At 40.3% G+C, this 24,415-nt stretch overlaps 1 protein-coding gene across 2 annotated transcripts; it reads left to right on the top strand.

The window, feature by feature from the left end:
• Positions 1–13,538: 13,538 nt before the first annotated feature.
• LOC133961489 (uncharacterized proline-rich protein-like) lies at positions 13,539–24,401 on the top strand. 2 transcript variants are annotated; one of them, XM_062396613.1, is made up of 2 exons: positions 13,539–13,769; positions 24,115–24,401. In XM_062396613.1, exons 1-2 carry the CDS (start codon positions 13,548–13,550, stop codon positions 24,115–24,117), a joined length of 225 nt encoding a protein of 74 aa, XP_062252597.1. In that variant the 5' UTR covers positions 13,539–13,547; the 3' UTR covers positions 24,118–24,401. The 2 variants fall into 2 exon arrangements, with proteins under 2 accessions (XP_062252597.1, XP_062252596.1); XM_062396612.1 differs by having other exon boundaries at positions 13,539–13,774.
• The last annotated feature ends 14 nt before the right edge of the window (positions 24,402–24,415 follow it).

Here is a 24,415-nt window from a genome sequence, read left to right as displayed (position 1 = left end):
AATAGAGAACCGCTTGTCTTTATACATATTCTATGAAATTGAGGCAATTTTATGTTTCATTTTAGTTGTCCTACTGTCACTGTAACACATGAACATTCTTTCCATCACTGGCAAGTAGTTTGTAAAGACTTAACACAAACATGAACAGATTTGACAATTCAAGACATGTGCAGGACATGTTGGGAGACTCACAAGACTCGAACAGAATTTTATTTCTGTGTAACCAAGCTCAAGCTTGGATCCAGCACAAACTCAAAAAGCCCAATTACATTAAACATTTAGGAGAGAAAGAAGAGATTTGCAAGAAGACTCAAATTATAATACAAATCATATAATGTGACATGTATAAATATGTTTGAGGACAAAACATAAGCCAAACACATATGTTATGTTTAGCCTATGCATTGTAATCAAATGAGTTAATCATCAGCCCACTATCAGTAAACGATCATAACTATTTAATGATTTGCTTACAGTTATCTGTGAAAGAGAATGGTCGATCAAGCATTTGTGATGCCACTGTAGGGGTTGTACCATGGAGAGAAATTATTGTCAATGATGACAAATGCACGTTTTATTATCAATGAAAAGCATCAAAGGATGGTGCATACCCTACACACACCGTTTATATCCTAAAGAGGCGATGCTACTACTTTTACATTGAAATATTGACATTTCATCATGACATCATTGTGATGCCATTTATACCATATGATGAAGGATTAGTGGTTGATCAAAATAAGGCCTAGATCGTGTCTCTATAGGTTGCCAAAGTAAATCTGTCACTACACTTTTTGAAAGTCCATTTGATCTCTATAAGCTTTGTACACATTTGTAATCCTACAAATACTTAGTGACGTCTTCATGATGTCACCTATTATATGAAACTTAGATTATATGTCACTTACCCCTATTATATCAGAGATATCTTGAAAATGTTTTTTTAGGAGATATTGAGCAATTTTGTACACTCTCTTTCTCTCTTTCTCTCTCTCTCTCTCTCTCTATCTCTCTCTATCTCTCTCTATCTCTCTCTCTCTATCTCTCTCTATCTCTCTCTATCTCACTCTCACTCTCACTCTCACTCTCACTCTCACACACACACACACACACAAACACAAACACACACACACACACTCACACACAGTGACGAAAGCAATACCCCGCTTCTGGCTATCTGTGAGTGGTTGTTGGTAATTTATGGTGTTCACACAATGGCATTCCAAAACCACAAAAGACTTACCAAACAATTAGAAAAATATTTAACTACTTCCATATATTTATAGCTTTACAAATATTAAATGTGTTTGTACTGATCTCATTTGTGTTACTTTGGTTGTTGCATTTTAAGTGTTGGAAAACTATTACTCTATGAACAGACGATAATTAATAACTATTTTTACATGGAATATTCCTGTGTCACATAACTTTGGCAAATTTAGATTCACTTACTGCTGTTTTTATTTCTAGACTGGGTATCTACGGACTGATGTGTTTGTTCAGTGTGTGTGTGTGTGTGTGCGTGTGTGTGTGTGTATGTGTGTCCAGGGTGACACTGTTGCTATTGGACTTGCTCGAGTGAATTAACATTGCTGCGTAATCACTCTGCATTATGGACCAGCTCAATAACTTGATACTGCAGGTCACAGGCATGTCAGGCTGTTTCTGTCAATACGTGCTTCACACACACACACACTGCTGATATCCGTTGTAACAGACACACATCTAAACAAACACACAAACACCAATATTCCTTGCAGGCAAACATGACTTATATAGTCTGACGTGAGGAAGATAACACAGTGATGTGATCAATAGCACTTTGGTGGCAACCACTCCCTGTCCCCATGCCCTTAGGATATATATTGTTTGGGGGCAGTAAAATCCTAATGGATTCAACCCCTCTCTTCCTGACACTTTATTTCACCTTATCTTTATTACCATCTCTGTCCCTGAGTGCTCGCTGCTGTAAAATATCTCTCTCTCCAGGAGCTATTCTTTGCAAAGAAGCTGTTTCCATCCTCAAAAAGATCAACTCAGAGCTTTGTTTATGTAACAGTTCAGTTTGTTGCTATAGGGCGGTGTGTGGCCTAGTGGTTAGAGTGATGGTTCTCCAACAAGAAGGTTGCCGGTTCAAACCCCACTCTCTCCCAACTGCATACCCAAGTGTCCTTGGCAAGATACTGAACCCCTAAATGGCCCCTCATGAATGTTGAGTGTACTAATTGTAAGTCGCTTTGGACAAAAGCGTCAGCTAAATGACATGTAATATAGATGAATCAGCATCTATATGAACAGATTGTGGTTCAATAACTGAAATATTAAATGAGACTGGAAAGAGGATGACAGGGAAAAAAATCTATTGCGAAGATATTTCACAACGGTAAATTCAGAATATCGACAGCAGACTGAATCTCCTAGCAATGATCCATCCATTGCTCCAATGGCCTTATCTCCCGTCATGATTAATGTAACTCGCAAAATGCAACGACGATAGACTCTTCAATCCAACAAGAGACAAACCCAGTAACCATCTGTACTTCTAACAGTTTTGCTATTGTAGAGCCTTACCAAGGTGGTGCATGCGGTCATTAAATTCAAATCTTCATTTGGGTCATGAATGTGTTAAGCAAATTTCATTTGTAAACTGGCAGACTGCTTGAGACACTCAGGACCAGAAATGTTTGGGCTGCAGTGACACGGACTCACTAACGCTGGACAGTTTAAGACTACAAAATATATATTGGTCAGATTTCTGCTTTTTTCCATTTCCAAGACTGAACCCAATATCCTTTAAAAAAAATTATTAAATCACATTTCATTTAGCTGATGCTTTTATCCAATGCGACTTACAATAAGTGGATTCAACCATGAGGGTACAAACCCAGAACAGCAAGTGTCTTGTAAGTAGAATTTTCTTAAATAAAGCCAAACTACAGAGTGCTACAATTGCAATAAATAAGTGCAATTAAACTTTATCATTATTAGACATCATCTTCTTATCCAAGGTGTAGTTGGAAGAGAAGTGTATTTAGTCTGCAGTGGAAGATGTGTAAACTTTCTGCTGTCCAGATGTCATTGGGGAGCTCATTCCACCATTTAGGAGCCAGGACCTTACTCGAGAGGCGTCATTCCATGTCCTACCAGTACCCTCGCCTGTCATCTGATTGACTGCACCTAACTAACTTCTGTTCCTGCTATTTCAGGTGCAGGGCCTCAACAGTGATTCTGTTAGATTGGTCAGCTGATTTTATAACTCGATTTGCTTACCCCATTTTGACTTCAGTCTGTTGTTGGGCAAGGTTACACAAGCTGTTAGCTACAGCTTAGTTGTCATTACTCTTGCCGTATAAAAATCCTCATTTTTCTCATTTTAGATAGTAATTATTGTCATCTTAGTCTGGGAGTGATTATTATCAAGCCGCCACACATATTCTGAAGGAATTTGTGCTTGAAAACATTTGCAGAAAGTAATTTGCAGATGTTGAAGAGGCAATACAGTCTCTCTCTCTCGCTCTCTCTCTCTCTCGCTCCCTCCCTCCCTTTTCCTTTCACTTTCCCTATACTGTATATATATATATATGTTTCTATGTTCAATGTGCAAAATTTTTCATTGCGATGAGGTTATAGAAAACCTGTACATTTTTGCACATTGAAATCCTGCTTAAGACCCAATAGATGCAAATGGCTCTTGAGATGCATGTACCCGAAGGAGTGTGAGCATCATTGGTTTCCTTTCCCCCTCCAGTGACAAAATAATCATTGCATTTGTGTGTGTGTTTTTTTGTGTGTGTGGCAACCACTTAAATACAACCAGGAATAGATTTAGCAGTAAGAAGTTCCATTACAGACATTGAGTGCCACAAATGTATGTCACATGTTCTGAGCAGTACTTTGGATCGGCGGGACCATCTGTGCCAACCGTTAGTTTTTTTAAATGTTATATTGTGAAACAAAATAATTTACTTTTGTTTGTTCTATGAAAGCTCTTAATTTTTGGAATACAGTGATAACATGACTGCTGGATCATATTAATGTTACTTTTATATGTTTAGTGATCTTTTAATAATTCCAGTTCCAGTTACATACTCTTTTTCAAAGAACTAAACTTCGAAGACAATGAATAGCAACAATCTTTTCAGCAAATGCCCCAAAACAACCACCAGAGCTGCTGCAATAGCTAGAGACCAGGAACAGTTGTGAAACCATAACATTTAAGATCTGTCAGATTGGGTGTTATAATGAAAATCATAATATCTTCAGTTGTAACTTGTTGTCATCAGGTTTTTCAGCCTTTCAAACGCTGAGGCTGAAGGTAAATCTGACTGACTACTGGCTTGTATGGCACTGGTATGAAAGTGGCCCACTCAGTAGATCAGACATCATTACCTCTATGATTTTTTTAAACTAAACATCTTCATAGGCACATCCCATGGGCCCACCACCTGTGGGAAGACCCGTTGGGGTCGGGTGCGCAGCCACATGGGTGGCAGCGAAGGTCAGGGGTCTCGACGGACCAGACCCGGGCGGCAGAAGCTGGCTCTGGGGACGTGGAACGTCACCTCGCTGTGGGGAAAGGAACCGGAGCTTGTGAGGGAGGTGGAGCGCTATCAGTTAGATCTGGTGGGGCTTACCTCCACGCACAGTCTCAGCTCTGGTACCGTACTCCTGGATAAGGGTTGGACTCTATTCTTCTCCGGAGTTGCCGAGGGCGTGAGGCGCCGGGCGGGTGTGGGGATACTCATAAATCCCCGGCTGAGCGCCGCTGTGTTGGAGTTTACCCCGGTAGACGAGAGGGTCGCCTCCCTGCGCCTAAGGGTTGTAGGGGGGAAAACTCTGACTGTTGTTTGTGCGTATGCACCAAACAGCAGCTCAGAGTACTCTGCCTTCTTGGAGACCCTGAATGGAGTCCTGTATGGGGCTCCAGTAGGGGACTCCGTAGTTCTGCTGGGTGACTTCAACGCCCACGTGGGCAACGATGGAGACACCTGGAGAGGCGTAGTGGGGAGGAACGGCCTCCCTGATCTAAACCCGAGCGGTCGTTTGTTATTGGACCTCTGTGCTTGCAAGGATCCTGGAGGCGGCCTGGGAGTATGCCCATCCGGTCCACTTGTGTTTTGTGGATCTGGAGAAGGCGTATGACCGGGTCCCCCGGGAGAAACTGTGGGAGGTGCTGCGGGAGTATGGGGTAAGGGGGTCTCTCCTCAGGGCCATCCAATCTCTGTACTCCCAAAGCGAGAGCTGTGTTCGGGTCCTCGGCAGCCAGTCAGTTTCGTTCTCAGTGGGTGCTGGTCTCCGCCAGGGCTGCGCCTTGTCACCAATCCTGTTTGTGATATACATGGACAGGATATCGAGGCGTAGTCGTGGTGGGGAGGGGTTGCAGTTCGGTGGTCTGAGGATCTCGTCACTGCTTTTTGCGGATGATGTGGTCCTCATTGGATCATCGGCTTGTGACCTTCAGCACTCACTGGATCGGCTGGCGGCCGAGTGTGAAGCGGCTGGGATGAGGATCAGCACCGCTAAATCTGAGGTCATGACTCTTAGCAGGAAACCGATGGATTGCTTACTCCGGGTAGGAAATGAGTCCTTAGCCCAAGTGAAGGAGTTCAAGTACCTCGGGGTCTTGTTCGCGAGTGAGGGTACTATGGAGCGTGAGATTGGCCGGAGAATCAGAGCAGCGGGGGCGGTATTGCGTTCGCTTTACCGCACCGTTGTAACGAAAAGAGAGCTGAGCCGCAAGGCAAAGCTCTCGATCTACCGGTCGATCTTCGTTCCTATCCTCACCTATGGTCATGAGGGCTGGGTGATGACCGAAAGGACAAAATCGCGGGTACAAGCGGCCGAGATGAGTTTTCTCAGAAGGGTGGCTGGCGTCTACCTTAGGGATAGGGTGAGAAGCTCAGTCATCCGTGAGGAACTCGGATTAGAGCCGCTGCTCCTTTACTTAGAAAGGAGTCAGCTGAGGTGGTTCGGGCATCTGGTAAGGATGCCCACTGGGCGCCTCCCTTGGGAGGTTTTCCAGGCACGTCCAGTGGGGAGGAGACCTCGGGGAAGACCCAGGACTAGGTGGAGAGATTATATCTCAACACTGGCCTGGGAATGCCTCGGGATCCCCCCGTCAGAGCTGGTCAATGTGGCCCGGGAAAGGGAAGTCTGGGGCCCCCTGCTTGAGCTGCTCCCCCCGCGACCCGACCCCGGATAAGCGGATGACGATGAGTGAGTGAGTGAGTGATCTTCATAGGCAGCCGAGTCAAAAGCTGTCCTATTTAAGAAACTGCATAGAATGTTGTTGCAATAAAAGTCAAATAAAAATAAATAATAATGGTCCAGATGGTTCTCTCTTGGCTAGTCTGTTGTCGGTCTAATGGTTGTATGTGTTTAATCTGAAACACTTCGCAGTACTTTCAGATTAAACACAGGACTGTCTCTAGATATCGTATATTTGATGCAGCCGAGAGGTTGATGATGTTGTAGAAGTTGTTGATGATGAAGGAAGGATTCCGAGGACCCAGTACTTTTAGTGTAACAAAGTTTATTGCAAGAAATTACAGGTCGGGACGGGCATCTAGATACCCGGAGACACACAGCCAATAGTGAAATCTGACTTGCAGTGGTCGAAAGCACACATATATTGGGAGTTTGGTTCCACTCATGACTTCAGGTCACATGGGATTTCTGACTAGGCATAGCACATTTTTGTGTCTGAGGACGAAGATAAGTTACTCAAAAACATTCCCTCTGAATCCATACATCAGCTGGTCAGAAACAATTCCCTAGGTCAAAGGTCATACCCAAAAGTAAGGGAGTAAATAAGATAACCGTTTTGAGGACTTTCTGAGAATGACTAAGAGTCCAAAAGGCAGGCATCATCAATCTAAGCCTGTCATTATCTTTTAAGCACAGATACCAACATGTTTTAGTCTAATGAATACACGACATAGACATCATACTTTATGTCTTTACCAAGAGAAATTATGTCATCTACTGTAGCAGGAAGGTGTCATTACCCTCAGCGTTAAATGTCAAACCAAGAACAGCTCTGTAGAAGTGACTTTACCTGAATGCAAAACAACTGCTCTCTCAATTCATTCTCTGTTGCTGTTATATAACTTGAACTGCTATTTTATAGACTTTTTTAGATGATGTTGCTCAGCAGGTCACTCGCTCTCTCATAGCTAGTGGGGAATTTTGACAGCTGTCAATCCAGTTTGCCAATATCAAAATGCCTTATTTGTTTATTGCATTACATGAATGCTTCTGTGTTAATTCTGTGGCGAAATACATCTCAGACAGATGGTGGTCATGACATTCATACTTCAGGTTCATGTGAAGTTTGTTATGTTCATTATAATGTCTCTTAACATAAATTGTATTAGTTTTCTTGAATAATTATCAATATCACTTAATAATTCAATGTTCACTTAACTTACATGTTGGGTTGGTGCATATTCCTCTTTTTTGCATTTAGTTTTGACTCCTGGGACAGAAAAATGTCAAATTTTCATGAAACATATTCAAAAAAATACCCTTAGTCAGGGTGTATTCTAGCGTTTCTTTCTAGAGAACCATGAGTTCTTTGTCAAGCTGTGTCATGTCTTGTCTTTATGCTTGATTGCCTGAGTAGCAGTGGACCTACTTTTGTATCCCATAGATGTGCGTTGCTGTCTGAGGCAATAACGATGAGATGCATATTCTGGTTTAGCTGGATGTTTTGTTTGACTTTGGCACTGAAAATAAATGTTGTGTTCTCATGATAGACTTCAAGGAAAAACATTTGGACAAACATCAATATGATAAGAATTACCTTAAATGACAGAAACCATCTTTGAAAAAAATGTATTTGAAGAGTAGTTTGACATCTTAATTTGGTCCATGTCACACACACTAATTGAGGGGGCGGGACTTATTAATTATACTGCAGCCAGCCACTAGGGGATAATTGAGACGCTTTAGCTTCACCGTTGTCCATCTTTCAATACTGTCTATGGTTACACAACATTTGCGATGGCTCATGGGCTTGGTGAGGACCCAAACCTACTGAGGACTGTCACGGTTCAAACCATGTGGAATCCTCTGCCTGACTCAAGTAAAGAAACCTTTTTTGATTCCATCCATGAAAGTTGTCTGTCTCTGTCTCTGCAACAGAGTCATCACCCCTCGTCGGTCAGTGGTAGGCAATCCGTCCACTACACGGGAGACCCAGGTTTGAATCCTGATTGATCCTTACATTGAGTAACCTTTCCCAATGTAGCTCAATCAGTAACAAATATCACTATGAGCAGAACAGAATTCATGAACATCATTTTCTAAAGCATTACAAGGTCTTGTATCAGTTCTAAACCAGCTGGTAACTGCATTTCACCAAGTGAGCTAAAACAGTCTCTTGACTCTTATGGATGGCTCTTGCAAGCCCAAATAAACCTGAGATACAAATAAAATTGTAATAATCGATATAGAGTTGTCCTCGAGAGTAAAGGTGTAGATGCACTGAGGATGGACTGCATTCCAATCAGCCAAACCACCTCTGGAAATGCTGAGGAATGTATTGTGAAAGCATTAAAATGTGTAAATGCACTATGATTAAAACAACTATTTAGGTGGAAGTAATTAACACAAGTGACCGTTCCAAACCAGTGACCACAGTCCTTTCCTCAGCCCCCACATTATACAAGACAGCTGTGGATGAAGTGAAGACGAATTGAAAACATAACCTCCTCCCCCAGCGCTACACAGCCATCATTGAAACAATACCCACTTTTTTGTAATAGTTTGGTACAGAAACTCCAGCACTCAATTTTGTTAAGTACAATACATAGTCCACAAATTATCAAAAATAATTGGCAACCCCCTACCGTCTGTTGAATCACTGTACCACAAACGCACTACTACAAGGGTACAGAAGATTATCTATGACCCCCCCCATCTGATTCAACTTGTACCCTGTAAGAGGCGCTGCATAGACCAAATCATCCTTTTTCACAAGCAGTTATTTCCCCACAGCCGTAACAACCCTGAAATCTTTGCAACTTTCATGAAGTACATGTACTTTAAATACTCTAAATACTATAATTGTATGTGATAATGTCCTATCCAACCTTCTGCTCATTGTTGTCACCATGGTCTTATGTCAATGTGTATGTTATTTTGCATGATACGTTGAGATCTTTCCCATGCTGTACCGAAAAGGAATTCCACTGACTTAGTTGTGTGGTCATTTATAAATCGATCATATTCAGAAAGGAAAAAAATACAATAATTTTGCAGCATGGATGACTTCCTTCTTTCTTTATCCTTTTTCTAACTATACATTTTTGCTGCTTCTTATTTCCCTGGACCTGTACAAATGAGAATTAAAATGTTGAGCTGTAAAATATGATTAGATTTACAAAGATTCCAATGTGGATACTGCAGACACAAATAAATACATGATGTAAATATAATGAGGTAGAGAATTTTATGCGGATCTAAATTAATTAATGGTTTATTTAAGAGCTGCCTTATTTAAGAGTAAGGTAGTGTTTTGCGCTGCCAAAGCCATTGGTAGAGTTAAAGGACAAGTAGACTTTAAAAACCACATATCAAATTATCCCTCTGCCAAGACTGTACTAGGCATAGGTCTAGGTTGCTGTATGTATTACATTCCAAAGACAATGAAAGAAAACATCAATTTGACAACATATCATTTATTTGCTGTTCCCATCCAGTTCCACCAGCTGAGGGAAGTAACCCGGTTTATTGGAACAGATTTTCGGCCAAATCCACCAACTTTAGTGCTCACAGAGTTTAAACATTGGCATTCGCCTTCAAAACCTTCAGATGAAGAATGAAATACAAATGAATAAATTAAAGTTACTTTTATAAAACTAAAAAACACTATGTAAGTATGGTAAACAGAAGGCAATCTTGGAAGCAGACAGGATTACATGCCAAAGCTTAAAACAATTATCCAGGGAAAAGAGTGTGAGAAATCTGGAGGGTTTTTGAGGAGAGATAAATGGGTCAAGGCAGAGAGGAAGTGCCACAACAAGCTTATTAGCAGGTGTATCAGCTGGCAAGCTAACAGGAAACATCGCTCACTGGAATGCTGCAGTATACTCATGGTGACAGAGCAAATAATGAGTTAATCACACAAGCTATGAGATATATGTGGATGAGATGGAGAGATGTGTGCATGTGTCTGAGATACAGGATGTGTAGAAAAGACAGTATTTAACACATTTTAATGGAATGCATCTTATTGTATTTTTCACTTTCTTTTGTGATAAGATCAGTAATTTGTTGTGTAAATTAATAAAAAACGGTATATCATCAAAAACTTCCATTTCTAATAAAATTGTAGCAGTCAAGTGAATAATCTGAAATGGAACAAAGGTTAGCAGAGGTGCAAGGGATTTTACTGCCAACAGGTGTGGGTTGTGACAACTGTTCAAAGGTGGTCTCTGGTGGTAGATGGAACATGACAGTCAACTCTCCCTTACTGCCAACATTACCGCAACAACACGTTCCTGTAGATACATGCTGCACAACATCAGGAGAATATGTCCCCTTCTCACTCAGAAGGCAACGCAGGTTCTGGTCCAGGCTCTGGTCATCTCACGCCTAGACTACTGGAACTCCCTCGTGGCAGGTCTGCCGGCTAGTGCTATCCAACCTCTGCAGCTCATCCAGAATGCAGCAGCTGAAGAAGTCTAATTTGTACCTTTTTAGTGAAACTCTTGAAGAGAACCCTCTTGTCCAATGGCAATATAGCGATCTTATAAAGGTATGTGACAAGCAATGACAAGGTTTGTGCACAAACAAGAGAATAATCCAACAATCCATTTAGAATTGTTTGTCACCACCCTAATATCACAGTACAGACAAACAAGCAACGTTGTTTCAAACACACGTGCGCCTAACTGTATTGTACAGGTGCAGAACTTTGTACATTTTATTTTATTTATTTCATGATCTTATAGTATACTTTTGAGGAATATTGTGGCCCTAGTTAAATGCAAAAAACATAATATCAATGCTACTTCCTGCTCATGGTCACACAAAGTTTCTGTGGAAATGTGGATATGTTGTGGTCAGTAAAACTATCATTGTCAGCAGTTTGTTGAAAGCACCTCATAGATGTGTTCAACAGTAGTGAAATGACCCTTACATTTTCAAGAAAGAAAGTACATGTGGAAACACACTATAAATTAGAAATGCAGAGTATAGTGCACACCTCAAGGTGTAATACTGCCTTGGTTTCAAGACAACACACTGCACAGCATGTGTTCTCCCGACAGAATAAGATATCTCAGTAACTGGACACCTGATGACAACAGGTGTGCCATTGAAATGAAATCTCCTGTGAAGGTGGAGGTAAAGTAGATGAAGAAAGAAGCTAAAACAAATGTGCAGTTCATCTGTTAAATCCATAGACTGCATATAAAGATGGATGACATGCCTCCACTGTACAAAAATGAAGCCAAAATATCCAGAGATACGGGAGCTGCCACCTTGTGGTGCTAATTTGGAACTAGAGTCTTTGAAGTAGTGATCGTTGACTGGTATCACCTTATGAAGGCCCGGCGGAGACGTGAGCTAGATCAAATCGCAAGTCAGTCTCAGCTGTCAATCATGACTTCTTATACAATTTTGATTGCACCAAATAACTAATTTTACGATCACTTATAATTAATATATCAGAAAATTACCACTTTCCAGTGAGATAATAACTTTTACTTTGGAAAATGTAACATGTACTTTGACTAGTTTGGTTCATGTAGGGGTGATTCAGCCCTGTTAACAAGAATATTATCTTTTGCAGGGATATTGTTGCTTTTTATTTAACATCTTTACAACCAACTTAATAGAATAGGTTTTCATCTGTCAACAGCTGTTCAGAAATGCATGTAATCTACTGTTCTGAATCAATTTAGAGCAACACATGATCATTTTAAACTGCTGTCTGTACTGCCAAAGTTCTTATACAGAGCAGGTAAATCACTGGCCATACAAAGTGTCTGACTGAGCACTAGTCACATCCAATCTTCTGCAGACACTGGCGTCTACCTTGCACACTTCTGACAGATCAGATGTGGCCCAAAGCATCTGCACACATCCAGTGTCGCTACACATGGAAGAGTGAATCTGCTGCGGCACTGCTAATGTACTCCTTCAGCTATGCTTCCTTTATAGACACTGTGTATTTAATGGCTTCTTGGATAAATGTTTATCCCCAGCTGTAATCAAGATATTTTAGTTTATCAAACTTCACCAAACCTTTAACAGGAACAACGTCTGTTTCCAGGGATCACGACTGCAAATGTGGAAAGTAAAGGATACAGAAACTTCGATATGAACTCCACAAGTTTAAAGAAAAAAGGAGTGAGCTTACCCAACCTCTGGCATTTTGTTTTACCATAGACTGTAGCATATATAACGATGCCAGACACATCTCCTGTTGAGCACAAATTGAGCCAAAATACCACCGTTGTGCTGCGTACCGCCATTTTGTGTTTTTAACGTAATTTGCCCCCAAAATGTATCCAGTGGTGAACAGGAGATAAGGTCATGATATCAAAGGTCCTCCTATACATGAGTTCAACTAATTGTGAGCCAGTCGCAGCTTTCAATTATGACCTTACACCTATGTTTTTATATCATAAACTAGCTAACTGAAACCAAACGTGCTGGAAAAATTGCTTAAAAAGTCTGCATATACCTGCTAATTTTGGTGTTAAAGAGATACAATTTATTAAAGCTGAAGTTAGTGACTTCCTGTCACATCAATGAGATCATATTTTTCAATTCAATTCAATTTTATTTGTATAGCACCAAATCACAATACACAGAGAGAGGAGAGAGAGACTTGCTTGCCAAATAAAAAACGTTGTCGTCCTTTCTTTACATAACGATATGACTGGGTCATGATTCTCTGAATATAAAGATAAGCTGCTAGACACCTCCAGTGTCTAGAATTGTACAAAACTTGACGTAGCTGTTGTTTAATACAGTCCATTGTTGTCCTTCTCTTATTACAATTTGTCATATCAAGGCATCTTCGTGAGCTTCTCAAAGTTCATCTCGTCTAACTTGCTCTAATAGTATATTGGTGGTTAGTGTTCAGGCTGTACATGGGAGTAACTGAATGGTTTTGTCATCCATGACATGCAGCAGACTACAGCCCTTCATCTGCTGCCAGTGTCACATGTGGATTTCACTGAGTGAAGCCTGCAAACTCTCTACTCTGTAACTGAGCCTCAGTGATAAACTCAAGTGCTCAACTGTCAAACCCACCGACCAATCGTGGACGCTCCTTGTATTTAATGAGAGCCTGGAGGTATCTGAAGCATACATATAGAGCCATATGCGTGTGAGTGCAGTCGTGCGTCTGTCGGCCCCGCTCACGAGCGCCTGTGCGCCTTTAAATGGCGTACGCTGGTGCTTAGTAGAGGGCGGACCCTAGTAGCGCGCGTGCGTGTGCATGTATTTGTATGTGCGTGTGCGCGCGCGTGCGCCTCTCGCTTGCCTCCTCTGCAAGTCGCACGGAGCTGACGGTAGCTTTTGAGCGTATGATGCACCGTGGTCGACGCACCTGTGCGCACAATAAACCCAGCCCGGTACCGCCTGGTCCCCCTCTACCTCCTCCTCCTCCCCCTCCTCCTCCTCCTCCGCCGCCGCCGCTCCAGCACCGTGAGCATCTCAAACACACCAGCCTGGATTTTACCAAACTACGCCTCTGTGGAGTTTACTGCTGGATTTTAGCACTTGGATACTCTCGGTGGTCTGTGGAGGTAAGGTCAGTAGCGTCGTCTTATCTCACTCCAACCTGTTCACGTCGGTTGTGCGCGTAGAGAAAGCCTCACTGTCTAATGTGACGGGGCAAATAAAAATAATAATAATGATAACAATGATAATAAAAATATCAATACATAAGCAGCTTCTAGAGGGAAATATGCGGCACGAAGGGGCTCGACTTGTCCGCTCCCGGTGTGCAGGTGTCGCGGAACTTGCCACTTTGTCCGGACTTTTTTTTTGCCTCCCAGTTTGAGAGGATCAGGAACGAATGGATGCAGGTCCGAGTCTCCTTGAAGGAAGAGAGGAGTGAGGAGGAGCATTTCTGCCATGTTGGCCTCTGAAGTCTCCCTGTGCAGGAGAGTCATCCTGACAGGCGTGTGTAGCATTACACACGACCTCTCCGCTGTCCTGAGGCGATGGCTTTCATTGTCATAGTGTTTTAATTTAAAGGCCTTTTTGAATCATTCATTTTATTATTTGTTTATCATATTTTTTGCAAATGCACCCATGCAGCGTTTGAAGCCTCCTTTGTGTGAAATATAAAGCACCAGCCAAGAAATGAGGGGAGTGAGTGAAGCAGCGACCTGCCGGACTTCCTCCACCTTGTTTTTAGGTGGATGAATAATAGATAAGGTGAACGCCAGGTGTCCAGTGTCCGCGCATTGTTCTCGTCTGCAGCCTCATTTTAAAAAGCCAAACAAATGCACTTTGAAACGGCGCGCACGTTTCACTCGTCCGCCCGGTGCGCACGGCTAATGCCCTCTTTAAATATAGATGGTGTAATTGATGTGTAACGTGATCCTTCAGTACTTATGACATGCAGTCTGATACATGACCTTCTGTGTTCACGGAGATGGACCGCGGGTACGAGCGGAGGCTGCGCGCCGCGCTACAACCACCACATTCCTCCATTATCCCTCTTCCTCTCCGTTTGCATAGATATGAACCAAAACGTGCTCCTGCAGTTTTCATACATTTACCACGTTCGTCAAACGAATGTCTTTTAAATTAAGACGTCTAAACATTGATTTTATGTTCAAATTCGCCGTAAGTATCGAAATAAATGTAACCAGCCTGAGATATTTTTTGTAAACCGGACGATATAATTATTATACGATTTTTATTATTCTTTCTATTTAATAAATTAAAAAAAATAAAAATAATGATTTGGATATTTTCGGTTCCCTGGAGGATCAAATGGCGTCCTCAGGGAGGTTCGATGCTCTGCTCTCAGCAATCTGGCTTCTCGTGCTGCACGTTTCAGCCGCTCAACTTTTTTTTTTTTTTCGCCCACACCTGAACAGCCTCAGTGTGGCCTGCTGTGTGCACCAGCCTCCGATAGAGATCTCATTGAAATCAGCGCAATGCAATTTTTTTTTAACAATTTCCCATTTGCATTGCGTCGAATGCAGCATGCCCATTAATACATCATTATTGTCATTGCAGGAGAATCAGAGGCCTCGTACGTTGCGCCATAGAATCATCCACTATACTTTGCCGCAAAATAAGCAGTGACACGTCCGGGCCTCGGTGCTCTCTGCGCCTCGGCTACGCCTTTTCTCTTCCCATCCACAGAGATGTTGAGCACCTCCACTCTTAGCTGATGCAAATTCACGGCGAGAGGATGACAATTCGATTTTTATTAATCGCTGCAGCACATTTTGATGTGAAGAGTTAATAGGATTAGATGGTTCTCGTGCGTTTATGTGCGTTTATGCAGAGGGAATTCCTAATCAGGCTCCTAATCCAAAAAGAAGAAAAAAGAAAAGTGGATTCAGAATGGGTGTGACCCAGCCAGAGAATGCGTCTTCTTCTTCTTCGTCTTCGTCTCCCTCCTACACAGGGCCCAAAGATGCTCGATCACCTGCTTCTGTAAAACGAAGATATTCCAACAGAGACGGTTTAATTTGATGGCTCATGTGTCTTTTTGTTATATTATCCAAACCATATTAATGTAGACTTAAAACAAAAACATTCTTTTTGATGCATTGCTGTGATAGAAAACCAATACATTTCTTTCTATGAAATATGATAAACATATGATTATAGATCATATAGACTAAGATATAAATACAGACGAAGCTATTTTATATCTAATTCATTTCTGAGCGTATCGTGCTAACATGTACGGTGCTCGTTTTCTCAAAAATGTGAAACCACCATATTTAATTTGCCTCCTCCCTCGACCCTCACTCTCTCCCCCTTTTATTTTTAAGATGGGGGCTGTTTTGGGTAATTTGGCTGTTCCCTTTTTTTTCTCCTGGTTGGCAGCCGATTAACTGCGCTGACAAATCAGGCGCAAAAAGCCAAGGGCTCTCAAGGTAACACTAATCCCTCTGGGCGGGGAGCGTCAAATATTACGCAGGATTTTTGGAGAATGCTCCTTTCTTTTAGAAAACACTCCCACGTTCTCTTTTTAATGTCCTTCTTTTCGAAAGATGTAATATGTGCATTTGCTAGGCCATACATGTCTGTATCTTACCCAAAACTACCACCTATACCGATTTGATTAATTCCTTTTATTTTAATACATATGAAAATATAAAACATTTAAACGACATTGAAACGCTTATTATTGCTCTAAAAATGCATAGCATTATATCTTTCAAATTTCTGCTGATGGGCCAAACGGAGAATTGTAAGACGCAAAGACGATGAAAAATAAAACAAATCGCATGAAAAACGATTGTCTGATGAAAGAGAAAAAAAAGTGAGTGGCAGTGTGATGTTATATAAACCGCTGGTGGTTGTGAGGAAAAAGGCGAGGTATTTGTGGGTGTGTTCACTGGTGGAGTGTGTAGTGATTTGTGAGTGTGTGTAACAATAGAGTGTGTCTGTGTGTGTGTAGAGGTGTGTGCAGCTGATGTAGAAGTGTATGTCCAGGTGTTTGGTTAGTTTTTTGTGTCTGCAGTCTTTTTGTGCATGTGCGTGCAGTGTGGTGTGTATAATTCGATTTTTGTGGTATGTGTCTCTTATGTATGGTGTGGTTTATATGCAGATGTCAGTATGGTGCAGGCATGTGTGTGTGTGTGTGAGTGTGTGTGTGTATGCAGGCGTTTGTGGGGTGCTGGGATGCTCTCTAACTGGGTGATGTAATGCCGTGAAGGGTGCTGCAGCAGAACCACAGAGCCCAGAGAAGGCGTGTCCTGCCTGCAGAGTAGCTGGATAACAACACGGTGCCCACGCTCCCCACACAGCCAAAATAACACCTCCCCACCCACAACCACACAACCCTCCATCCCTCACTTCCACGCATCTTCCCTTTTGACATGTACCATCCTTTTCCTGATCTGATTTTTTTTATCCCTGTCCGTGTAAAATGAGCAGCAGAGGCAGAACACATTAAGATACATTGGTCACCACTACAGTGATAGATAAAAAAATGTTGATAACGATACATAATTAACTTATTTAGATATCACTCAAGGATCAGATGCTTGATTTCTAATTGAAAAAATCAGTTTCTATTGTATCACTGTCGACCTGCTGATCAATGTCGTCATGTCTTTTGAAATTTAGGGCATGTGTAAGAAGCTGGGGGATATCTCTTCCTGAAATGTGGTGACTGTTCACTTTATCCATTTGATTAAAAAACGGCTGATGATAAACTGAGGATATTTTAGTCAGCTATTAATTTTGCATTGTCTTATTTTCCCATTTTTTGCAGCAGAGTCTAAATAGAAGAATTTTAACATGTATTTTAGTTGATGATTTTACTTGGTGTGGTCATTCTGACTGACTACATGTTATGTAATGTTCTTTTTAAGAGTCTCATATATTTTATATAATCTCAGGGTTTATTGGGCCACTGAACAGGATTCTCTGATGACAGTAATTGTTATATATATATATATTTCTTTGGATCTTGTTGGTGGTCATTTATCCATAATTAGCCTCAACAGCATTTCCACTGTCTTTCCTCTATCACATCCATACACAACATATTGTCAAGGTGATACAAAATTACGAACAATGTACAATGATGGAGATTGTCATTCGACACTCATCCCTCGGTTTATTACTTAAAATCAATGTAATGAGACCAAAAAGATGGAAATCGGCCTAAGATGGTCGCTCAATGCTGCTGTGTGTGCCCACAGACGTTTGTGGCGGGCTTGAATTGTGTGTTTGCAACGTGATGAAGAGCGAAGAGGACTAGTAACGTGGGGCAGGGCTGTTTCATGAGATGCATGAGTGGGGGTGAATGAGGTGGAACATCCCTCCTTCTTTCTCTGTCTCTCCCCCTCTCCCTCTCTCTGTTTTCACTCATCTTTTCTCTCCTGTCAGACTGCATGTCCTGCTCAAATCCTTTTGTCGACCGCTGCAGCATAGCAGACCTCTTTGAGGCCACTGTAAGATGTAAACCAGAGTGACATATTTTGAAGGCCTGGAGGACATTTTGTCATTGCATCCGGATGTGTCCGTGTGTGTGAGAGAAAGAGAGAAAGAGTTCAGGGCACCTGCAGGGAAATTACTGGCAAGTGGAATCCATTTAAACACGAAAGGGCCTACCAGTGGGATGCTTTATTTGCATTTACACACACACACACACACACACACAAAAAACTCTCCATCCCAGGTCGCGTGGTTGTTAATAGGATCTAGAGTGCCACTGCCTTTTGTCAGTGTGTGTATGTGGACTCGTCCCTGTGGGGTTTGTCAAAGGCGCCTTTCACTGAGAACAATGATTCATGCCGTTTAGCCTTTTAACCCCCAATGGTCTACAAAAGACGTGCACGCAGACACACACACACGCTGAGGCAAGCTGAAAGTGATGCCTGAACAAGTCTTTCAAACACTAGTGTCCAGTATTTACATGCTTTAAATGAAGAGTGTGTATCAACCATCTCAGATTTATCTGATATCAGCAGAGATTAGAACTGAAGGAGGTCGAGTTAAGATATATAATGTGGGGGGGAAACTACTGCTTCTTAACATAAAAGGAAAATTATGTATATTTTGTAAATGTCAAAATAATTTGTTGAGAGAACAGACAGCTCAACTTTGACTCCAATTAAGGCCAATTATATGATTTAAATAGGACAGAGGCTTGAGACAGTTTTCAACACACCTGACTATTCTAATGCACATTAAATAAGCACATTAATACAGTATTTATGAAAAACCAAAATTTAAATAAACATGTTTGAAAGAAAACAATAATTTATTTGAAATAATAATGAATTCAGCTATGTTTATAATTATAATTAAAGCCTGATTTTAAACATTTTTCAGGTAAAATCTTGCTGCTAATGGTCAGTCTGTAATAAATGGCATACAATGAATAAAAAGCAAACATTGTTTTAACATATGGTAATAAATTGTACTGATTCTGATAATCCTACAATATAATCCAAATGATTCAATTGAGGAGGAAAATGTGATGTCAGAGCTGGAGAGCACTTATTGGCTGATATATTTCCCTTTATAGAGGCTTGATAAGCATCTTCACATGTATAGATCCAAACCTCAGGCGGTGGGAGGGAGGCTCTGCTCAGGTTTGATAACAGCTCTGAATAAATAAAAATAAATCTCATGGTTGGCAGAGCAACATATATTTCTAATATATAAATCTGGATAGATTTAAGATAATTATACGTCAGTGCAACACACTACAGAAATACAGGTTTAATTTATTTAGTATAATTTATTATAATTAGAAGTTGACAATTAATGGATAATAGTGGGAATATGACATTTCCAAAATTACCCAGTGCATGTGGACTGACGTAACAATGTTTGATTTTCATCTCAGTAGGGCTGAGAAAAAGTATTATCAAATAAATGTTTCTTTGATTGCAATAAATTGGCAATTCATATTTAAAAGATATTTTAATAAGGCTCCGGGGTGCAGATGATGATGAAACATGTGACAGACTCATTTTATTTAGCTGAAACTCATCTAAAGCACTTGCATGGCTGAAGTTTTATCTGATTGTTGTCAACTCCTCATGTCAGTGTTGCTTAATGCTTAGTGACCATCTCAGTCTTACTGTGATGGAATCAAGTGTTTATTAGTAATAGTAAAACAAAATCAGGTTATATGAAATTTAGGTTTGACGTGTACAATCTGAAAACTGTATGTCCCTGTAACATGTGAAGTGTTTCACATGTAACATGGGCTTTTCTTTTTTGTTTCAAACATAAAGGGCACAACAGATTTTATGTGATGATTAAATCCATCTTTATCCAATGTGCTTGGTCATTGGTTAAGAAAGGTATTAAGTGGGTTTGGAGTCTGATATGATTGAAAAAGACAAAAATGTTCCTTGTTTTAATATTGTCCAGAGAGCACAACTTTTGACTTAATTCTACATTCAATTTCAAAGTCTTCTTCAATCAGTGAATTGCTAACAACAGTCATCCCGACTTTTGCAGTATAAAGGTTCATCACTTCATCGTTCAAGACGCACTACCTACCTGTATCAAACTGAAGCATAGTTCCCCTCAATGATGAGATGGAGCCAACAACACCTGGAGAGTTTTGCTGTAACAGAAAAATTGTAGCTCAAAACTTAAACTTGCATAAACATCACCTTGAAATATAACTTAAAGCTGTCTTTCACATGTGGTCTAATGATGCTATGAGGAGGTGTAGGTAAATCTCTCACGTGGTTTTTCGTTATACAACACTTTAGCAAAGGCATTGTGGCCTCACTCAGCTTTGGTTGCGAGATGAGTTGGTTAGGGTTGGTGCCTGTCGGCTCTGTTTCCATGCAGTGCCACTGTGTTACAGGTCAGGATGATTATACCCTGTTGCAAGTCCTGTGTCCTTAACGCGTCATGAGATTAAAAACGATGATTGTCTCATTGATAGTGGGCTAACATTATTTCTGTTTAAAGATGCTAATTAGAATTTCTAATGTACCTAAGTACCTCTGTCAAGGGTAAATCTGTTGAGGAGAGAATGCTCAAGGTGGCCTCTCCTACGACCAGAACTGCAACAACACATGCTGCAATTCCCCCCATGATGTCACAAGGAAATTATACAGTACAAACTCTATTGACAACACAAGGACAAACTCTTACCTAGTGAACCATGTTGCATTGGGTGTGTATTCCGTATCTTCCACTGAACAGAGATATTGTTTAACTCTTCCTGTAGTTGTATTCTCTTTTATTTATGTAAAACTCATGGTATAGGAGGAACGGTTTTTAATTTTTTATTTGAGGCTAGTGCATGAGACAATGAAGAACCCTACTATCTTGAGGTCTTGAATATCAGGTGCTTGCAGAGGGCACACCTGTCTTGATGTCTAGGATACAACACTTTCCATTGATCACACACTTCAGTACCAGTCTTAATCAATGGAGGTACTTGGATGTATTGCCTTTTTGTCAAGGAACAGTATCAGACCAACATTGTGATCCCCTGGTAATTAATTGTCTCTCATTCTGTTTTTATCTACATCCATACTAAATGCTCTTGCATAATGCAGGGCCACATTGTTCACCAGTGTTAAACAGCACCCAGTAAGGCTCTTGTTTTCTTCTTTCTCCATCATGAGGACCTTTCCTTCATTATTTCCCTCTGAATTGAGTGTCCTACACTTCACTGGGCTAATTACAATACGCAAGGCAAGTGTGATATATATATATACAAGTACCACATACATAAAGACGTTTGTAGAATGAATAGGTGAATGAGAGGGGAGCTAGAGTAATTTCAGTTTTCAAAGACGTTCCAATTATATTCACCGATTGTTTTCAGGGTTTTCGAGGGTTTCTGCAACTAGTGTAGCATAGATCTTGATCCATTTCTGATGTCTCTCTGCTCCAATTAGTCTTGGCTGCTCAGCTCTTAGACGTATGCATTTTCCTGAAGGACCATGCGGACCAAACTGTACACTGTATAGTTGCATTCAACTTGAAGAAGATATTGTTTTAAAACAGTATGTACTGTTTGATCAGTAGTTCTCTTTGAGATTGACATTTTAAAAGAAAGAAAGATTAGAATGAGACAACCATACAAGCAGCTGATAAAATACCATGAATAAGAACAATTGCTAGCCTCATAAATAAATACCAGATGACAAAGTTTTCTATAAGCTTCATATAAATTGGTAATAGAGAACAAAAATACCCAGCTTGAGGGCTGTTTGCAGTTCAAAGAAAAGATGGAAGTTTGAATTGTAAATTTTTATAGATAATTCCTTCTTCTCAGTAGGGAAGTCTATCCAACTTTGTGATACAAAGTGAGCAATGATGAGTTTGAACTTTTTCATTTGTGATAAAGTGTAATGCTGTAATGAAATCACATGCTAGTGTAATGATAAGCAGGGTTTAACTGCTGAATGAATGATAGGGCAGTGGAACAGTATGGAATATATCTGTGAACAAGTGCAGATATTAAAGTCAACTGAACAGTAATTTTAAGACAGCCATTGACTCTATGCAGAAAAACTGGATTGATTTTACATTCTTTGGTATCTAAATGTAAAACAATGATATGATTGAGAGGAAATAATTGTAAATCCTGAAAGGCGGATTTAATCATCTGCATAAACAGTGATTTTGTCAGGTGAGGATTAAACCATGAGGTCTCTATTTAGCCTACTCTAACACTGCAGTTAGAGTAGGGTTTTTATCTTCAACGATATCAGATGATTTTAAAAATTCAATAAAGAAAGCAACACAAAACAAGAGATTAGATAAAATATCAAAAGATACACAATTGTTTAATTGAAAAAGTAGAGCTGCCTGAACCTAGTATCTTAAAGCAGCTATAACTAACATTTGTATAATATTCATCAGGTGTTTTTTTGAAACACTGATTGAGATGCAGGTTGAACGATTAAGTGTTTACACTTTGCAATAGCAGAGTTAAATGTAGACATAGATCAGAACCAAAGAGACGTGCGACTGTTATATCTCTTTAAATTTGATATCTGAACATTTGAAGAAACAATCATTGTTAATGTGTTTGATACATGAGTTGTATCTACTTCTTTTCACTAAAAAAATCAATAAACTTTGGCATTGTTGCATGGGTGCCAAACCTTTTGGGTTGTGTTTTGACTGTTTAAATTATACATTTAGATTACTTCAGGACACAACGTTTAAAAAATGTTTTCCCCATCATATCAATATCCCATCATATGATCATATCAAGGTAGATTTAATGTAAACAAAATAAAAACTTGACATTGCATCAGTATTTACTGGGGTTTTACTATGCCTCTTAGTATTCACCAGGATTGAGGAGAGAGCCGTCTCTCCCGGCTGGTCATCAGATAAAGCCAGTCTGCCTGGCTGACTGATAGTCATGCACTGCCATGACAATAATGACACTAATTTACCCAGCAGATGACCGATAACTCAACAACCTTTGTGGAGGGTAGAGAAAAATGCAGCACCATCACACACACTTTTAATTAGGATTGGTGGCTGCCAACAGTACAGTATGTACTGCATGTTAGCTGTGAACAGTCCACTGCACTGATTCTATTTTTAAGATTGGTTTCCTGACAGCAGAGTCCTGCATGTATGGGCTACTTGTACCGTCCAACAAGACACTGAGATCTTAGAACTTTTAAGATTTTAGGAGTTGGGGTCCTCAGGGAGTTTACGTTTTACACGGAGGGATATTGAATGTCCTGATTACAATATGTGTTTGCCCTGCTATAAGTCCAATAAACAAATAAAAATAATAGCCATCACTTTCTCCACCAGTTTTATTCTTGACTGTGTGTGGTTGATGGAGGTACAGTTGTTTGATACTTAATATTCCATTCATTCCATAAATGAATATTGTTGGATCAACCCAAACATTTTTTTGGCAATTGTGTATTCTCACAATTACCAACTTTAATTTGAAAGAAGTTAATTCACTTGTTTGAATTGCACTGCATTTTCTCAGTAGTTCAAGCTAGCACCACCTTGACCTGATACAATGTGTATCAGGTTATTATTACCAACAATAAAAATTAAGTCCGAGGGCATCTTTGTATTTCACATGGTGATAAATCTATAGCTGCTCACGTTGTTTGGTCTAAATCAATTCACCGTTTTTTGTGTTAGCAAAATGATACAAAATAAATGAACAAATGTTGTAGACTACAAATTGTGAAGTGGCATTAAAATTGAAATTGTATAATATACATAAGGGTTCTTATTTATTATTATTATAATATATTTTTAATTAGCATAGTACATTAAATCCCATGTACACACATGTGACTTTTTGTTTGGATTGTGCACATACTACCATCATGGGGTTTAGATGCAAAAAAGTATCAGGGATGTGTTCTCTATTATTATTACTGTTATTAATATTCATATTATCAATGGAATGGATGGTGATGAAGTCATTGTAACTCTCTGTCCCTCTTTTTTTGACAGTGATGGAATTGAGAGAGGCCAGCGGATCCATTGTGAGCTCAATTTCCCAGCAGACAACATGAAGGAGGAAATTCTACTCGCGCTGATAGACAGAGAGGTCTTTCCCATCAGACCTTACACCATGAGTGTTGATAACATCTCTTTTGAAGAGTAAAAAAATATTAAAATATCACCACCTCCTCCCCTCTCCCACTCCTTTCATTTACCCTACAGAGGAAAACAACAATTCCTTCACACAACCACCCTGCAACTACTGGACAATTCACAGATGTAACTGACCTTACGACTGTTAACTTCAACG

This window comes from Platichthys flesus, chromosome 10, assembly GCF_949316205.1.
Source record: "Platichthys flesus chromosome 10, fPlaFle2.1, whole genome shotgun sequence".
Taxonomy (NCBI): domain Eukaryota; kingdom Metazoa; phylum Chordata; class Actinopteri; order Pleuronectiformes; family Pleuronectidae; genus Platichthys; species Platichthys flesus.
This window is presented reverse-complemented; position numbering and strand designations above follow the sequence as displayed.